Raw genomic sequence first — 18,454 nt, forward strand, 5'->3', positions numbered from 1 at the left:
GATCGCTTAAATTAAGACGTCAGGTTAATGAGCTAACCCGCGTCGTTCAGGTGTAAAAGGTTGCTGCACCCTCTCCGTTCCTTTCTTCTCCTTATTCGCTTCTTTCCGCTCTACCTCCGCCGCGATGTTCCCGTATCTGTGTGTGTGGTACCGACATCGCTAACCTTGAATAAAGGAGAGATTGAAAAAAAGGGAAAAAAGGAGCAATGTTCACGTTATACGAGCGAGACCAGATAGAAAGGGGAACCGCCTTCTTGGGTGGCTACAGGTTCCGCGATTGAGGCTCTACCGCCTCGCAAACGCGCTGGCCCTCCATCGCTTCTTTTACGTTTCGTTCCTTTTGCCGACGCCGAGGCGTCGATAAGAACGTCCCTCTTACAACTTGCCTCTTTACCAACGAAGAAATTGCAATTTCGTTCGCGACTTCCGTTTATCGTCCACGGAAAACGTGGAGCACAGGGGTCGTGCTGCTATTCTATCGACGGTCGCAAACCACTTTCGTTTATTACAGAAACGAAAGGTAGCAACGATCGATCGTTACAATTTTCTCGCCTCGTAAAATAGGGTAACTGAAATTGCCCGGCTAGATATCGAGCGTCTGCTTTATCCACGGCTGAGAAACAGTCTCTGCTTTATCGAAAGTCGAGGCTAGCCTGTGTTATCCTGGGATAGGATCGATCAGAGGAGTTGAAAAAATCGCGATCGCAGCGGGATCGTACGATTTTTTCGAACGATGAGTGTATCCGTTCGTCTAGATTGACGAAAACTTTTTTAACGTGGGTTTACGTTGTTATTGTTTATCGATGAGCTGTGAATCGAGGAAGGCGACGATCAGACACGTAGTCTCGTCGAATATCAACGAAATAAGAATGCAGAATATATCGTAGAGGGGATGGGAGATGCGAAGGAGAGAATCGCGAGCTTGTTCGTGACGCGCGTCTGGGAGCATTCGAATTAGATTGATCTATCATTGTCTTGTCTGGCAGTCGTCTCGACCGTTGATTGCAACCGGAGCAAATATTATCTTCCTAGAACTGTCGTGATGTTGCCGATCGTATTTGCACTACTCCCATCGATCATTCGGCTGCCATTTCTGATGCGTACGACGAAAAGGAGACGCAACCCGCGGAAATTTCGTTTATTTCGTGAAAGATTCCGCGGTGGTAAGGATTGTGGTTGTCGGTGAAGCTCGTTTTCGTGGCAGAAGGGAGACAGAGTCGAAATGAGAGAAAAAAGGAAGAGACCGAGAAGGGACAGAACGAAATGAAACAAAATGAAGCGAAACGAAATGAAACGAAATGAGGAGAGAAAGAAAAGGAAAAAGATGGAACGAGGTTCGAGACGGTTTGATCGAACGCGGATGTGCGTGCAGTCGGCGTCGGCGGCGGTCGACGATCACGAATCGGGGGAAAATTATAGGTACTCCTCTTTCGTAGGCTGTCGGTTCGATGCTATCTGTCTTCTCCTTCCGGGAATTTCGCGGCATAAATAGGAAACCGTGGTGCACGGGGTCTGCTGCGAGCCGGAACGGGGCTGGTTACGACTACGGCTGGGGCAGCATTGGAAAACGCTAGGTAACAAGGAATATTCGGCACTCGCCACGATTTATGCACCCCTCGCGACGAAAAAAAAAAACTAGATTCCGAGCTGCACGAAAGCCTTTCATATCCTCCCGGTCGTGCAGCCTTTTTACCCGTGCACACACGGTGCAAGCTTGATCGATATCGGCTACGTCGTTCGTTTCTTGTCTCTCTGAACTTTGATCCACCGGCGCTTCCCTCCGACCGCGACAATTTCTATTAAAGACACCGGCGTTATCTCGAATATCACCGCCGTATAATTATATACGCAAAGAAAGTGTATCGGTGAAAGTCGCGGTATTGAAATAGTCATAAGAAAAGAATAAGAAAAGAAAGAAGAGCCAGGGAGGCGTAGGAATAGCGGAATGATCCCGGGTGAGCATTCAGGTTTCGGTCGTTTGGGTGGCTGCCTGGCTGCCCGTGTTACCCGATGCCCCCTTCACCTTCACTGCACATATAAGGGCTGCCAGTCCCACGCACGAACCAGCGAAAAAACTGCATACGCATACGATAACGGGGGTGCGTGCCTGAGGGCTATCCTTATGGGGCTTGGGGAGGCCATACAACACTTTAGTAACCCCGTAATACCTCCCCTTTCAGGCAGCCAACTAGCCTCCGAGTATAAAGTAGCCAGCCACTGCGCCTCCTCTCTCTTGGCCCGTGTATACCGAGATTAAAAGGCTGCTGAGGGACTCGCGTCGAAAGGGATGCCACCTATCTCGGAACGGATATGTGACTATTTATCGAGTGCTACTCGGAGGAGGTCCCTCTATTGTTCGAACGTAACGACGTTGGAATTTTCAGACAATCTCGATCGAGTCGAGTGTCACTCGGCTTTCTCCATCGAGGACCGTAAGGATTGCGTTTGCCCTCCCTCTGCCCCGCGTTCCTCCACGAACACGACTCGAGTCGAGTCGAGTCGAGTCGAGTCAACTCAACTCAACTCGTTCCAGTGCGATCGAATGCGTGCTTCGTTGCCTTCGTGTAATCGCGCGAAACTCAAGCAAACCGAGAACCTCGCTATTCTACTTTCTATCGATCCTTTCGAACAGGAAGTTCGACGTCGAACCCAGGACGTTTACTTCGTTTCGCGGTTTAACAAATGTCGTTCGCGAAGGATGGATCTAGAGATCGAAGGGCGGACGGGTATTTCGAAAATTTCCGAATTCCTTCCGGCGACGTGCACGCACGATAGCGCGAACGAACGTTCCGGAGCTAAACGCAGAGCGCTAGAAATACACCGTAAGCCGTAAGTTAATTCAAGTGCATCGCCTTCGCTGTCGCTACGTAGATATCGTTCGCTCTTTTCGCGAGCACCCTCGTCGAACGAAAATCCCGCAGCCCCGCCTCGTTTCTCCTCGACGTTGAATACCTTCGAGGATTCCTCCCCCTCCGTCTCCCCGTTCGTTTCCGTTTCGAATTCTCGACCAAAGGCACTGCCGGAAGAGTGCCGCGTTTACCAAACTTTTTCGGTATCTCTGCTCTGTCTGCTGAATGTTGAAAAAAAGAATGAAAAGAAAAAGAGAGAGAACAGGTCGCGCATCCCCTTTTATCGTTCGGAAGCATCCCTCCGTCGTGTTGGTGGCGCGCTCCTTCGGTGCTTCAACCCTTTGCGAAAAGTCGCAAGGTTGATGTACCCTGACGCTGGAGAGAAGGCACCACTTCATTCGAGACACTAGAACAACGAACGAACCCCAACGTTTCTCCTGGAAAGCTCGAGTATCCTTCTCCAAATACCGTATCGCATTCCTTCCGAGTTTACTTTAACGAGTTTAAACTTTTAAACGTACCGTTGTTGTCGAAAAACTTCGTTCGTACCGTCGGGTAAATGGCTAGAATCGAATAGTCAGCAAACGATAGAAAGGCTGACATTAATTATCTTGAAACCGCTCACTCGTAAAATGCAAATTCACTTAATAGCTATGCTCCGTTCCTTTAAATCGGCTCATTAAACGAATCGTAAAACGTAGCCGGCCAACTGCCATTGCCATTATGCCATTTGTAATGATAATCGCATAATGGGACTGGCTGACGAAAAATCGGCGAATCGGCAGGAAATGCACCTTTAGAGAAGTGGAAGGAATGGAGGGAAACGAATGGTAGATCGAACGGAAGGGGACTGTCGTGTCGAGCGATAGTTGTTCGAAATTAACGATCTAAATACAAACGCTACTGTGAGAGACAATCGCGCCTTGTTCCGAGTGCGAGATTATTAAGACACGGTCTCGTCGCGACGCGTCGCGTCGTGCCGTGTCGAGAGTACATGCCGTCTCCACGGATTGATGGTCAGGCCAGTGGCATCGAAAGCTCGTTGCCATTCGTCCGAATGCACAACTTGTACTCCGATTACTCAATCGCATCGTGAAAGCAACCGCCGACGTTGATTATATTATCTTCGTCTCTCTTCTCGAATTCTTTCGCACTGAAAGTCGAAGGCGTTCGTCGTTGAAACTCGAACGATTAATTTTTATAAAAACCTTGAAACGGTTAAATAGGAATACGCTTATAGTCGACATTAACGTCGACGTCAACGAGGATTTTCGCGTTTCTGTTTGGACGAAAGGGGAGCAGTAACCCGACCGTCGGCAAGGACGAGTGCTTGTCGCGGCGTCGAAGAAAAACAATAAAACGAGAATTGGCACGTCTGGCGAAACAGTTGACTGCCGTAAAGTCAACTGGCTGACTTGTCCACTTGTGCATCCGAGGATCGCGTTATGAGCAACATCTCGACGGTGCATTTTCTCACTTTGTTCTCCCTAATGCGAAGCCAGTTTTGCCCGACACCGTCCAACTGCGCTTATTTCGTCGCACTCCAAGCACCGATCCTTAATCGGCACGAAAACAAAGGAACGATAATAAATTAAAGAATGAAGAAATCGAGTAAACTCTTCTTGTTTGCCAGCTCTTTCCGCTCATTTTTCGGTAAACATTACCGATAACATTGACAATGATTCGGCCCACTGACGAAAAGAACAGTCGGTCAGACGAATGGACGGTGCATTCGTCAGAGATAGAAGCCGGTCATTACGAATGCCTAAAAATTGTCAATTTTTCCTCACTCGCGATTACCGCTTTAACCTTTCGACGGAAAATCGCGTACGTCGCGATTGCTTCTTGCGTCTCGCGTGAACAACTTGTGCGAGAGCGAAGAAAGCTCCTTCTATATTGGGTCACCGAGCGTGGTATTAATACAAACGAGATAAAAAAGCACGTACACGCGTACTTTCTCAACAGAGATCTCTTTCACCGCGGAAGCGAGATTCTTCCTCATTTTTTTTAACATTTTTTCGACCTTCAGTTATCGAGTGACTTTCAGTTGCACCGATTGCACTTGCATCGAACGGATGCAACGCGGGAAAAGGTAAGGCGACGATCGTTGTACGCTCGGTGATACGTGAATTGCGTTTCAATTATTTCTCCTCGTTGTTATCATCAACTTTTACGTACAATTCACTTACATCGGTGTTTATTTTCCGTGCGAAGGCCGTCCTGTGTTGGCAAACTTCTTTCCTCGTTCGCCTTTGAATTCGCGAAACCGATTTAGATACCGCGCCTCCCCCGCAAAAACCGGAGACATTATTTTAACCGAAGTAGCTCTAAATTGATCGCGGATGTATTTCGGGGTAAATAGAAGATCGCGGCATTTTTCAGATTAAAAAAATACTTCAATGAAACGTTTCAAACAAACAAGCATCGGACGCACAAATGATACTCGGGCTCGTTTAACTTTGACCTTAAGATATAGATTAAAAATATCGATATCAAAAAACATTTGTTCGTTGCGAAGAAATAGCGGATATGCAGCGTAAAACGAACCACTGGCTTTGTACTTTGTCGTATCATTTTTACGTAAGTATTCTGCGTGGGCCTGTTCTCTTTTCGTGTTTGTGAAATTCTGGAAAGATTAACGCGGTAACGAAAGTTTATCGCGGTAAATGGTCACCGTGAACCTTACGATTAGACAGAGAAGAAATCAGGAAAAGTGGCGTGCAATTAAACAATATGTATAAATGAAAAACAATCGAAATATCATCACTGGTGTTTCCTGTGTCGAACTTATCGAGAGGGGCGAATAAATCGACACACTTTTCATCGAAAAAACCATTTATTTCAGCGAATAAATATCCTATGAATACTTTCTACCTAGGAAGTACACATTTGTGTGTATGTATATGTTTTGTATGTGTTCGTATGTGGTGGTGTACATCTGTGTATAAGTATGCAATATTCGCCGCCCTTGTCTGGATACTGGAAGTACACAATTCCGTTACTTATTTTTTTTTTTCTTTTTTTTTTCTTATCTTTTTAATTATAGGTACATTGAAAAAGAAAACAAAACAAACAAACGGAGAACAAAAGATAAAAGGACAGAAAGATAGAACAATTAATGTACCAATTTTTTTCACGAAATTACAAAGAGAAACGATACCGTTGGACGTTGAAACAATAAATATCGTGTATCTTTGCGCCACCGTTTTTATCGGTAATACAAGGTTGAAAATTGATTGCGAAATTTCGTGGAAAAGAATGAAAAATCAGAGGAAAGTATTTTTGTCTCCGTAAGGATTACGATAGATTATCGCACACGTTTACGGAGCGGAAAGGAAGGAGGAAGGAAAGTAATAAACAGCGGTATGTTCTTCCGATCGGCGTACATTAGAGCCAAGCAGCTAGATATCACAACGACACTACCATAATTTACCGAATCGCAAAACGACGCGGTTTGAAAATACATCGTCGAACCTTGTCAATTCTAAAGTGTACTTTTCGATCGCGTCGAAAGTGACCAAGTTAGCCGCGATATAATGTGTCGTACACACGTAAATAATTAATTGCCGTTGACGCGTTCGATCGACGTGGACAGTCTAACAAAGTATGCACAAGATAAATCGCGAATTACGTGTAACACGCTCGTCGATCGCGATACATACTATATTAATTGCTGTATACCGATTGCCGTCAACAAGTATAGATACTTAAAGATACACGTTTATCCGTATAAGTGAAATCCTCGCGAATCTTTCGCGAAAGATTCGGAAAGATTGGCTGAAAAGCTTGGACACGACGTTATTTACACAGAGCTTCGTACACATTTTCCTATGCGTGCAATCACACGGTTTCTTAAAAAAAAAAAAAAAAAGAAAAAACAAACGAAAGGGAAAAGGAAGGAAAAGTAGGCGCATCTAGTGCGAGCTTATGGGGGATCAGGGAATCGAAGGGGTAAAATGTGAAAGAAGTGAGGAAGGAAAGCGGGTAAGAATGGATGGAGAAAAGTGGGAAACACAGGGGGGGTTGGAGAGGAAAAAGAAATAACGATTCACTGTACACCGAGATCTCGTAGCCAACACGTTTCCACCGATCAGCGACGACTACCAAAAACGAATCGTGGTTCCGTATTCTCGCGTTTTGGGAAGGCATCGATGTGCGAAGGGAAGATTACGATAAAAAACGTTTGCTTCATCAGTTTTGCGCGATTCGTAAAAAATTCTAACTCGGTAAAGATCGATTGTCAAAAACGGTATCCGAGAAACTCGATGCGATAGGTTCCCATATAAAAAATAGGTTCTTCCGCGGTCGTTCTCTAAGATCAGGTGCAAACGCATCGACAATCTTAATAATAATACCGTGACTCTAGGAACTATCCGCCTTACCATGGACCTATAAACGACTTTCGATATGCCTTGCTACTATTACTAGCCGGAAGGATGGACGTTTCCCGTCCATATTTTATGTCTTTCATCCAAACTTCCGTATCATTGTCCATTGCATTCGTTTTCATTTTTCTCGTCGGCGTTTCGCGAAAGGTAAATGAGCGAAATGCGTAAATTAACCAACTCGCGGCACTGAAACACCTGCGAACACCCGAAACAAGGCACTTTTAGTCGATCGAACGAGAGGTATCGTCGAGGATCGCGCAACGACGTCGCAGAGCAACACCTTTCTTTCTTTTCCCCTCGGAAATTATAAACGGGTGTACACGGGTGTATATGCGATGAGAAAAGTAGAGTAAAGTTGAGAAAATAAAATAATGGAGAATAGAGAAGAGAAGCTGGTACGTCCTTGGCATCTTCCTCGGCGTCGTTGCTCTTCTCGAACCAGAAGCTGGACTATGAGCATCCGCATCTCTCGACGACCATGCCTGGTAAACGCGAGAACACGATCTGGTACTCGTTGTCGAAGTACAGCATCGTGATCTCGGAGAGTTTCCTCGGGGCGCAACACGGACCGGAGTTATTAGGAGGTTCCGCCAGGCTGACGATGTGGGTGTTCGGATAGGCTGGCAGAAAGGCCATCGGACAATCGCCCGAACAATAATTCGCGTCGTACCTGAAACAGATGGAAAAATATCGCGACGCGTATAGTGAAACGCGTGCGAAGGGCGTAATAAATGGATACTTACTTCTTGGGTGCAATTATCCAATCCCAGCCGAACTTCTCGAAATCAACGGTGAGCTTGTAACGGCAACACCTGGTTTCTTGGCTGGCCTCGTCGCAATTAAGTCCCACGTTTCTCTTGATCCTGGCTCCCCTTCTCGAGTCGAGTTCTTGCGTCTGTACTTCGAGGTAAGGCGCGTATTCCGCGGCAGGATTGGTCTCGACCAATTTCGAGTTCCTGCGGTGATTGCCACCGGGGCCGGAAATCTTGAGCGCCACCCCTAGATTGTCGCGCGGGTGTTTGAACCATTCGGCGACCATTCTCCTCAGCTCGATCGTCACCCAGTTACCCTTGCGACCGATCGGTCGAGGGTGTTTGGTAGTCAAAGGTGGTCCCAAACTGGCTCCCCCGTTTTCGCTACCTCCGCGAAGAATCCTTTGCAAGGTGATCGTCACCGGACCACCATCGTCCTCGCGACCCTCCCCGCTCTCCATGTCGATCGGCTCGTCCATGTCCGAACCGTCCTGCTCCTCCACTCCCCATATCCACAGCGACAACTCGGCCCTCGTCACCCGATGCTGCACCACTTTGTCGGAGAACTTGAAATAAAGAACGTCCAGGCTGCCCTTCGAGTGCCTTAGCCTCTGATCTGCAACCAAGAGATCGTTGCCAACGATTCGTTAAACGAACGCGAGATCCGTTAAATCGACGAATGGAAGACGGTACCGGAGTCTCGAAACGGAAGGAGCGAGAATCGATTCCGAACAAGGTTTCACCGAGGATGATCGAGCACGATGCTTAATCAAGCACCCGTTCCCGGCATCCACGATTGGCAATAAATCAAGAACAACCGGGAGAAAAGTAACCGCGGAGTTTCTTGCCGCGCTGGCCGAGAAGTACGAAGACCTCGGTTCAACCGGCGCACGTGCGTCCGACATTTGCAACGAGAACCCCGACGACATACGCGATCGCTAGCAACCACGTTTCTCGTCGCGATCGAACAGAGGTAGATGGAAAAAGGAAAAATAACGTTAGTCGCGGCTCTATTCGGGTCATCGCTGGTCGAGACCGCTTCCATGAAGGGTAAAGTAACCTCAAATCGTACCGTTACGCCAGACTACGTTTTTCCTTTGACGATCAATCGGCGACCTTCTCTACCGTACCGATACCTCTGCCACCGTTTAATCCATCTTCTAACCCGGACTCGTTCTGGTATTCGACTTGATTCGAGTTCGCTTCCCTATTTTTTTTTTCTTCTCCTCGCGACACCGATTGCCTCGAGAAAGAGACACGATGCTCGGGTGATCTGGGTGCTGTTTTTTCTGGGTGCGAGAGCAAAGGTGACGTTATTGCACCGCGTACCTCGGCATGGCGTGGCATGCGACAGCTAATTGTCGCGCGCTCCGTTCCAGGGAAGTTTCTCGTTTAATTATTACGCTCGGCAGCGCGTCACACGCGACGATCGTTTGTTCGAGTTCGAGCCCCGGTATCGTTATCGCTGTCACTGTCATACTCCATGTCGTATGTACGTCTGATTTCCGGCGACGTTACGAGATAATTACTTATCGGTGATTCCCCTTCCTCTCACGGTCGCATCTACTTTCGATCCCAGCGTCTTCTATTCTCACCGCGTCCCGACGGATTCCCACGTTTCACGCTCTGTCAAGGAGACGAGCAATTACCATTTTCCAGCAGCAATCCGTCCGTCCAACGCGAGAGAGACCCTCTTTAAATCGATTTATCGCCGGTAATTGCGCGCCGCGTCGATGGAATATCGCGTCCGTCGCCTTCTGACATCCTCGAGACGTCTTTTCCGTCTAGCTAGCTAAGGTAACTCGATTTCACGCCACCGTTCGTTCGAGTAATTTATACCAAATGTTACTTCCGATCGAACGCATCAACCTTACTCCGCGTTGTCTGGAGAAACGAAACGAGAAGCGGCAGGAAATTTCGATCTACCGGAGGAGTGGATCTTCTTTGTTGTTTACGGGTCAGACGCGACGATGAGTCAGGCGGTGTGCCGAAAAGTCGTGGATGGGAAAGAGCGGCGAGACAGAAGAATGGCAATTTTATTTTCGTCCAGACCCGGTGACTACCCACCGTCTGGCGCAAACGAGACCTTTAAAGCTACATTTAACGCCGTCGCGCGCGCTTTTTCGATGCACCCTCTCACAGTTTCTGCAAAAACACGCGCAAAACTCGCGGAATTCGCGGGCTCGAAAGGGATGTTCGATCGGTTCGAGGAAAAACCAGGCGACCCGACGCTCTCCAACGGATAAATTGCGCGAACGGAGGCGAAAGGGTGAAAAAATGAAATAAGAGGAACCGAAAATCCAGGAGGAGTCGAAGGAGAGGGAACGAGCGAAGAGAAAAGGGGATGAGAGACAACAAAGCTAAAGCAGCAAGTACACATCGTGCTTCGGAGCTTGAGATAAATATAGTTTTAGCAAACGGAGGTCACTCGCATTGCTCGGCTATACTACACACGCGTTTTCTAGTTTCTTACACCGTAAGTCGCGTTACTTTCGTTGGAAATAACCTGATCGATCGATCGATCCGAGAATTTTCTCAGACGGTGTTAAGAGAGGAGATGCCGAGAGAAATGCCGGCTCGGTTGGAATTTGTATCTCGCGTGGAATGCGAGAAATATAAGGGAAAGCGAAGAGAAGAGACAAGTTCGAACGAGTGGAAATGATGGAAAACAACGGTGATACCGCGGTGTCGTGGCCCTGCCTATAAATAAATGAAGAAATAATTGATACTGCACGAGCTTCTGCCCGTCCCCTTCGCAAACCGCCGCTCCTATCCTCCATGCACTTTTCACCGCTATCGGTTCGGTTCTTTCACTCTTCGCCGCAGTCAGCCATCGTTCTAAGGGCGACGACGTTTAAAAATATCACGCGACAAATGGTTTAGCGGCGTCTCGTTGGTGGACCCAACTAAACGAGACTACGTCCAACTCGTCGAAATTTAATACCGAAATCACGATCTCGTCGATCGCTAAGGATATCCTCTCGAGTACCTACGAAAGGTACGTTGATTACGAAAAAGAATATTCGTAGGTGAGAATCGCGTGTTCACCGCGTGTTTCGTGCAACTCGTTTCGCATGAACGTTCGAATCCTAGTGGTCAACCAGGGAGCGAGTAAAATCAACGAAACTGCGGTTTCCGTGCGACTTACGAACGGTCGTTACGACACCCGGACTACAATACAATCGGCGATTGGATCGATGATAAGTTTTAATTCGCCTGGTACAAGAAAATTCCTCCGATAGCCCGACCAATCTACAAGCAGTTATCGTATTTCCGGTAGCGATTTCAACGAAAGGGCGGCCTTTTTCCGCGGAAAGATCGCTCCGTACGCGGAAGGGTGGGTACCGGCGAGGGCTGCCGTTCACCTGCCGGGGCGGACGTAAAAACAACCGCCCCCTCGAGTAATTTCCATCGCGTGACGAAGCCGCCCTGCAATTGCGACTGCACTTCGACAGCATAACAGCGTAACTCGATAAAATTCGCATTTGGGTCACGCGCCTTCTCTCCCTCTCTCTCATCCTCCCAACCTCCCTCATCCACACCACCTTACGAATACCCGTCTCTACCTCACACCGTTATCTTAACGCCATGCTTCGCATCCATCCTTCCTTCCTTCCTTTTATTTCATTTCATTTTCTCGAAAAGAGCCTAGCAAGTACCTCCTGGCTAAAGTATATCGCGTGCGCGTCCGACAAACTCCTGGGGGGGCACCCCTTTTGAAACGCGGCAGGACACGGGATAGAAGTAACGCACGGAAACGCCTCTTCCCTCGTTCGATCGATCGTTCTTCGCTCGATATTCTAATAAAATGAAAATTTCAATTCGGTAACGAAGGGAGAAACGTTCCCCGTTTCGAGATGAAATCAGAATCCGCGTTAGGTAGCGGTAACGCGACACCAGTTCGACGCCGATCTAATATTGTAAGCACACGTCTAACCAACGATAATACCCATCGAATTGTTATGTAACCCTAGTAGTCCTTAAATGCGAGCAGTCGCGGTGCAACGTTGCACCGATATCCGTCGCGCTCGCGCGAGCGCGTTTTAATACTCGCGGAGAGAACCGGGAACACGACAAACTGGTTCTCTGGATCCACGTTACCACCCGATCGATTCGATAATACGCGCACGGATCTATTGGGCACGATCGGCGAACTAGATCGTCGATGAAATATCGAATGGATACCGAAACCGTTCCTTTCGTCCACGCTTTGACGGTTCAATTTTACGCGCCGCTTTACGAACAGTACGATACTCGAAATAGACAGATGCGATAGATGAGTTCGATGGAAATACTGGTGGCATACCTTCTTGAAACGTACCTCGACAAAGTGGACCGATTGAGAATCACTGGATAGCATGGCGCCTGTCTGCGATGCTGACCGCAGTATCACCGTCTCTACTGTCATTATACAACGGCTAATAGATCCGTGTTTGAATATATTAATCGGGATTAATGTCAGCTGGATTGCCGCGTTTATTGCTCGAATCGGAGCGACGAAAAAATGCGAGGGTTCTAACAGCGGCCTGACTAACTCGGAACGCCAGTTTAACGCGATAATGAGCGATGGGCCTGACCTAGGCTATGGCATCGACCGTGACCTTCCCAACGGATCGAGCAGCCTGGTTCACCGTTCTCCAGCTACGAAAAGAAACTTTCGAACGGAACGTATTCGGTACCTAAATGGTGATGACGCGATGTTCGTGGATTCCTTTCACGAACGATCGGTTGAGATTTATCTCGCGAAGCTTTCTGGCAACGCAGTTGCCGATGCAATTAACCATTTATCGTTGCCGCTACGATTCGCAAAAAGAAAACAAACAGCAACGCAAAAAACGATTCCGTTGCAATCGCGGGGCATGGGAAATCCGTTTCGATAAAGAGACAGCGCTAAGCGATCGACGATCATCGATGTTTGGCGGTAAAAGAAAGACGGTGATCGATCGCGATCGCTCGAGGAGCAACTGGCAAGAAATCGAAGGTAGATCGAAGGGAGATCGAGAGGAATTCGATCGGTTGAAAAGCGCGGAAACGGTGGCGATTAAAGAAAGAAAATTGGGTGAACGGAAGAGATGGAATGCGGTCGTTCCGCGGCAGACGAGGAAAGAACGAACGAGACGATAGGGGAATTCGAAGAGGAGCACACACGAAGATGGTAAAAGAGGACGGGTTGGAAGGGAGGGACTCGGTGGAAGATGAAGCTGGAAAGAAAAAAGGAAAAAGATTGCACGAATACCAGAGATGATCCTGCAACGGCTTTCAGGCGTTCCAGAAGAGCGATATAGGTCGCCCGAGGCGATAACCCTCTACGAATTCGATAGTATTTCTTCCTCGACTTCTTCGATTATTCTTTCGACCGGAATCCGTAGGTAGCTTCGAGAGTAGCCACGTTTCCCGGCGATCGGCTACTACAGTACGTGTACGCGAAATCAGGGGAGAAGACGATACCGAGCAGTTATCGGTTATTTATCCTTTCTTAATGAACTCGTTCCGCCCGCTAATCTTACCGATAACCAGACCACGGACATAACTTTCGAAACTTGGACAGTTTTAGCTGTCATTATCGCGGTCGTAATAAATTTCAACTGTCTCGTTCGAGATTCGAATCGAAACAGATCAACGTACGTACTTAGGTACTTTTATTCGCGCGATATATTTCGAATCGAGCTCGTCGAGAAATTCCAGAAGAAACCGAGCGGCACAGTAATTTCCATCCCGATTGATACACAAAAGATTGGTTACGAGTGATCGCGGAGAAATTCCCTCCTATAATTACGCGAACGCTGCTAAAGATACATCGAGCGGTAATAAATCGTTGATACGTATCCTTGATCACGCGATCCGACAGGACGTTTAACGTACGATAAAATAATCAGTCGCGTACCGTGTCTTGTCAACCGGTGATCGCAGATAAACAGGGTATTAAAGTTAACATCGTTGGCGAAACGATCGGTTTCCAGCGATTCGATCGAACAGTTGATTTTCCTCTACAGCGAGCTCTTGATTTCTTGAATACGAGGACGATTAAGCAGAGATTAACGCCCGGTACGTGACTATTACAGAGTCGTTTGCGTTTAAAGCGTCGAAGATGAGCCTGCCCGAAAGATCGTAACTTCTGCCTAACATCCTCGATTCTCCTGCTCCTCCGTTTTAGATTCGTTTTTGCATCGATCATGCATAAAGCGGGATTGGCTCTTTTTACGGTATTCGTCGCCTACCGGTTTCCCGACGATCGACAACGCGATGAAAGACCGACTCGGCTCGGCTCGACTCGACTCGGTCCAACTTTTTGAAGAAGGTGCCCTGTTGCTCGAAGCAATTACGCTCGAGACGCGGAGCTATAGGTGGTCCGATAATAGGGGCCATTATCGTTGCTTCGCGACCAACTAGTCCTCGAAGCCTGAAGGCAAGATCGAATTTCAAATCGATGCCGTTGCGTTAGAACCCGCACGAAGGAGCGAGGAAGCCCGGAATATTTTTCAGCCCGACGAAAGGGTTCGAACGAGACGCGAATTTTCGAGCGAGCACCGACGCGACGCGGCGCCGCGGACTCAGCAACCCTTCCACGCGCCGACTCCATTTTTCATCGAGAAAAACCGTGTAACCTTGTTACCAGTTTAACTAGCGTCAATAGAGACAATGTAACGAACAATTTATATAATTATTGTTTCAATTTGATCGGGCTATCGTTTGCAACCGAGTGCGTATCAATTGAAAGGACAATGTTGCAAAGTGCGGTGTAACGATCACGTCGGGCACCGCCGGGTTGAAAAGGTTAATTCGGCTAGTGTTGCCAAGGAAAAACATGGCAGCTGCAACGTAAGAAGTTTTATCGTTGAGATTACAAGTTGCATCCCATTGCAAAATGCATATTCCAGCGAGGACGCGTTCTCGTCTCACCCCTTAACTTAGCTTCGATTCTAGGAACTCGAAACTCGAGGGTTAATTAGGAAAACGAATGATTAGAAACTTACGAGGTTGCGCCAGAGCGAAAACACTCTCCGTCTTGGCAGCGTATTCGTCGATCTCCTCGTGGTGGCTGATACCAGGCTCGAGGGGTTGAGGTTGATCCGCCTGCATCCCGTACATATCCATCAGCTTCGAAATCGGCGGGATCCTCGGCAATGCTCTACCCGTCATGTTCGGAGCTTGTTTCAAGCCAAGCTTGTTCAAAATCTGTTCTTTGATCGCTTCGAGGCTGAGCGCACGTATCTCTTCGTGCATTCTGCAAGCGTTACAGGTGTTACCGGCCATCACCAGGTATCTGACACGAGCTCTTTCAATGCCAGGAGCATCGAAGGCACCGAGGAGGAACAGCGAGAGTAGTAGCAACGCCCCCCTGACCATCTTGCTCAAGGTCACCCTTTAGTTGGATCAGTTACGATGGGCCTTCCTCGCCGAACCAACTATCAGATACTCGACTTCATGATCCTTGCACCTTGTCAATTATTTCCTTCGGCTCTTACTTTTCTCCCTGGTCCTCTTCTTCTTCTTCTTCTTACGATACTACTCTTACTTCTACTTCTTCTTTCTTCTCTACTTCCTCTTTTACTTGTACTTGTTCGTAATTTTTTATTTTTTTTATCTCGCGCGGATTAGAAATTCGTACGCTTCGGTTGCTTTTACTTCCTCTTCTTTTTCCTCTTCCTCCACTTCCACCTCCGCCACCGCCACCACCGCCGCCACCACCACTACCACCACCACCACCCCCACCTTCACCTCCACCTCCACCTTCACCTCCTCTTCCTTTTCCTCTTCCTCTTCCTCTTCTTCTGCTACTTCTTCTTCCTCTTCTTCTTTTTCTTTTTCCACTTCCAACTCCACCTCCTCCTCCTCCTCCACCTCCTCCTGCTCGTCGTCGTGATCGTCGTCGTCGTCGTCGTCGTCGTCGTCTTCGTCGTCGTCGTCGTCGTCGTTGCTGTCGTTGTTTTCCTTCTCCTCCTTCTCCTCCGCTTCCTCCCCCTCCGGCTCCGTCTCCACTTTCACCTCCTTCTCCTCCACTTTCTTCGTTTTCTTTAACTCCAACTTTTCCTCCTTTTCCGCAGTCCGCTTCCGCGACGTGTGCTTCTTCTTCCGTGATTTATCCGGCCACGTTACCCCTTTGACTTTGCGAAATTTCACGGTACCCTTTTCGAGAAGATTCCTTCGGCAGCCAACGCGCCGCTCCTCCTCGCTTCCGTCAGCCGATGCATCACCGACGCAAGGCGAACAGCCTCGGCAACGATCGCGATCTACGTGATCCAGTTTCGTTCTATTCTTTCCTTCGATCCGTGTAGCCGCGAACCTTTCCGCGATCGTTTTTCCCTGTTTTCCTCGTTCGACCGGCAAGAAAACGATCGTTAGATCGATAGAAAAACGAACTCGGTTCTTCCACTTCTAGTTTCGTTCGGTTTCTTTTTAGTTTCACTATCGTTCCTTCACGGCGAACACCAAAGAGATCGTTTCTTCAATTGTCACGCACTAAAAGCACCAGGACGATACCTTGAAAAAATCACATTTCACTGGAGGATCGATCGGAATCGCTTTCCCTCGCGGGATAAAAGCCTCCTAGATCCTCGCGACTTTCAGCGCGAACTTTAATTCAAACGTGTGCGCGCTAGCGATACGCCACTCTATGTTTACCGATGCAACGCGCATCTTGTTGAACCTGTGACAAACATCGCGATGACCCGAGAAATATGTTTCTTTTATCACAGTCACCTTCCTCTTCCTCGTGCGATTCCTTCTATATATTCGAACGGACTTCGATTGTCCACCGGTGGACGAGTGAGATCGATTCGCCAATTTTTAACGATTCGATCGGCCCGATTGGACGTTAGACGATTAAGAAGATAGTGAAAGATACGAGACCGAAGAGAAGAGATCGTAGAAGGATAACGCGAAGGAGAAAAACGACACAGAAAAGAAGAAGCGTTTACGCGCGTGGCAGTGGCAGGCAGCTGGTGAAACAAGCCGTGTTGCCGTTCAAACAACTCCACGGGATCCTAAGAGCTTGCTGGCTTGTCAAGCACTGAGTCAGGAGGCGCGCGTTCTCACCGCATATATGTCGACGCGGAGGCCTCCTTCTCTTCTTCTCTCCTTCTACTCGTTGCTCTCTCTTTCTCTATCTCTCCTTCTGCCCCTCTCTTCTATCTCTCTCCATCGTTCTCGTTCAATTTCCATCTTCGTTATTCTCGTGCACGTTTCGTATCTTTCCTCGTCTCTTCTCTCCTGTAGGTAATCTTACGCATTCGCATCTACCAGCCGAACGGTGTACTCTATATGTACTCGCTTGCACCCGCTGCCACCTAGATCCACATCTTCTGTTTCTCTTTCACCGCCCGCCACCTTTACCAATTATTCCACCTTCTTCCTCACCTCCAGCATCGCCTTCGTGACCGCAACCGCAACCGCTACCTGCCACCACCATCACCATCACCATCGTCGTCGACGTCGACGACGTTCCCTTCCACCACCTCCTCGTCGTCTCTTCCTATCTCGTCTTTCTTCTTTACCAGCTCCTCGCCCTCTTCGCTGTCAGTTTTGCCTCCTCCGCCTCCCTGTTCTTGCAGCCGCCTGTAATGCCCCGCTACCCCCAACCTGCCATCCCGTTCCCCCTTCGGCCACGCGGTCCATCCATCCCCCCCTTCCCTCCATCACGCCCTCCGAAGCATCGTCCATTGCCGCCATACTATCTCTCTTCTTCCGACTATCTCCCGCCCTTCCGCCCTCCTAATTTACCTTACCCCTTTCCATTTCTCTCTCTAGTAACCTCTGCTACGTTCACCCCTTCTCTTTATACATCCGCCCTCTTCCTCTTACCGCTCGGTTACGTTCGGTAAAATCATTTTTCGAAGCATAGATATTTTCAAAGAGTCCATCGGTAAAAAGCGAGATCGTCGAAAGGAACTCCGTTCCCCCTTGCTCGTCGAAGGTCCGCGATTGCGAAAATGAAATTTATGCGCGAAATGTCAAGGTCCTCGAAAGGAGGAGAATTCGAGCGAAGAGAAGCAACGCGGATCGAGCGAGTTTAACATAAGGGATGATTTAAAATTCGACGAGGACTTTCGTGCATACAATGTTTGCAATTTCTGCACGGGCCATGGATCGATCGAATTTTGATGTCGACCGATTCGATGCCACCGCCGATCAGCCGACTACGATAGCGAACCGGAGGTTGAACAGAAAGGAAGAGAAAAAAAATCAGAGATGTAAGAAGAACGGCGGGTGGGCAGGAAGGAGGGAAGAAAGAGGAACGAAGGGAATAGAGATCCCGGAGATAGGGCATCGATAGTCCGTTCGTTTTTCGCAACATTTAAAATCGAAATCGACTTTCAAAACGATTCAAATCATTCACCGACCGGCACAAGATGCACACTACGTAACGCATTACAAAACAGTGAAATCGGCTATTTCTGTACAGCGACGTATACATTTCGATCGACAAAGGAAACGTTTCTAGATCGAATCCTCGCTGAAATATAAT

The 18,454-nt window shown here is 48.2% G+C and overlaps 2 protein-coding genes across 2 annotated transcripts in view; one reads left to right on the forward strand and one right to left on the reverse strand.

The window, feature by feature from the left end:
• Positions 1-18,454, forward strand: part of LOC114875584 (cullin-1) — a 58,759-nt gene that overhangs the window by 20,807 nt on the left and 19,498 nt on the right. The gene's annotated exons all lie outside the window — the stretch shown is intronic.
• LOC114875589 (growth/differentiation factor 8) lies at positions 5,667-15,631 on the reverse strand. Its single transcript, XM_029186025.2, has 3 exons — positions 14,964-15,631; positions 7,981-8,605; positions 5,667-7,907 (listed from the first exon to the last, which is right to left on the reverse strand). Exons 1-3 carry the CDS (start codon positions 15,334-15,336, stop codon positions 7,688-7,690), a joined length of 1,218 nt encoding a protein of 405 aa, XP_029041858.2. The 5' UTR covers positions 15,337-15,631; the 3' UTR covers positions 5,667-7,687.

The sequence above is a fragment of the Osmia bicornis genome, chromosome 10, assembly GCF_907164935.1.
Source record: "Osmia bicornis bicornis chromosome 10, iOsmBic2.1, whole genome shotgun sequence".
Classification (NCBI taxonomy): Eukaryota; Metazoa; Arthropoda; class Insecta; order Hymenoptera; family Megachilidae; genus Osmia; species Osmia bicornis.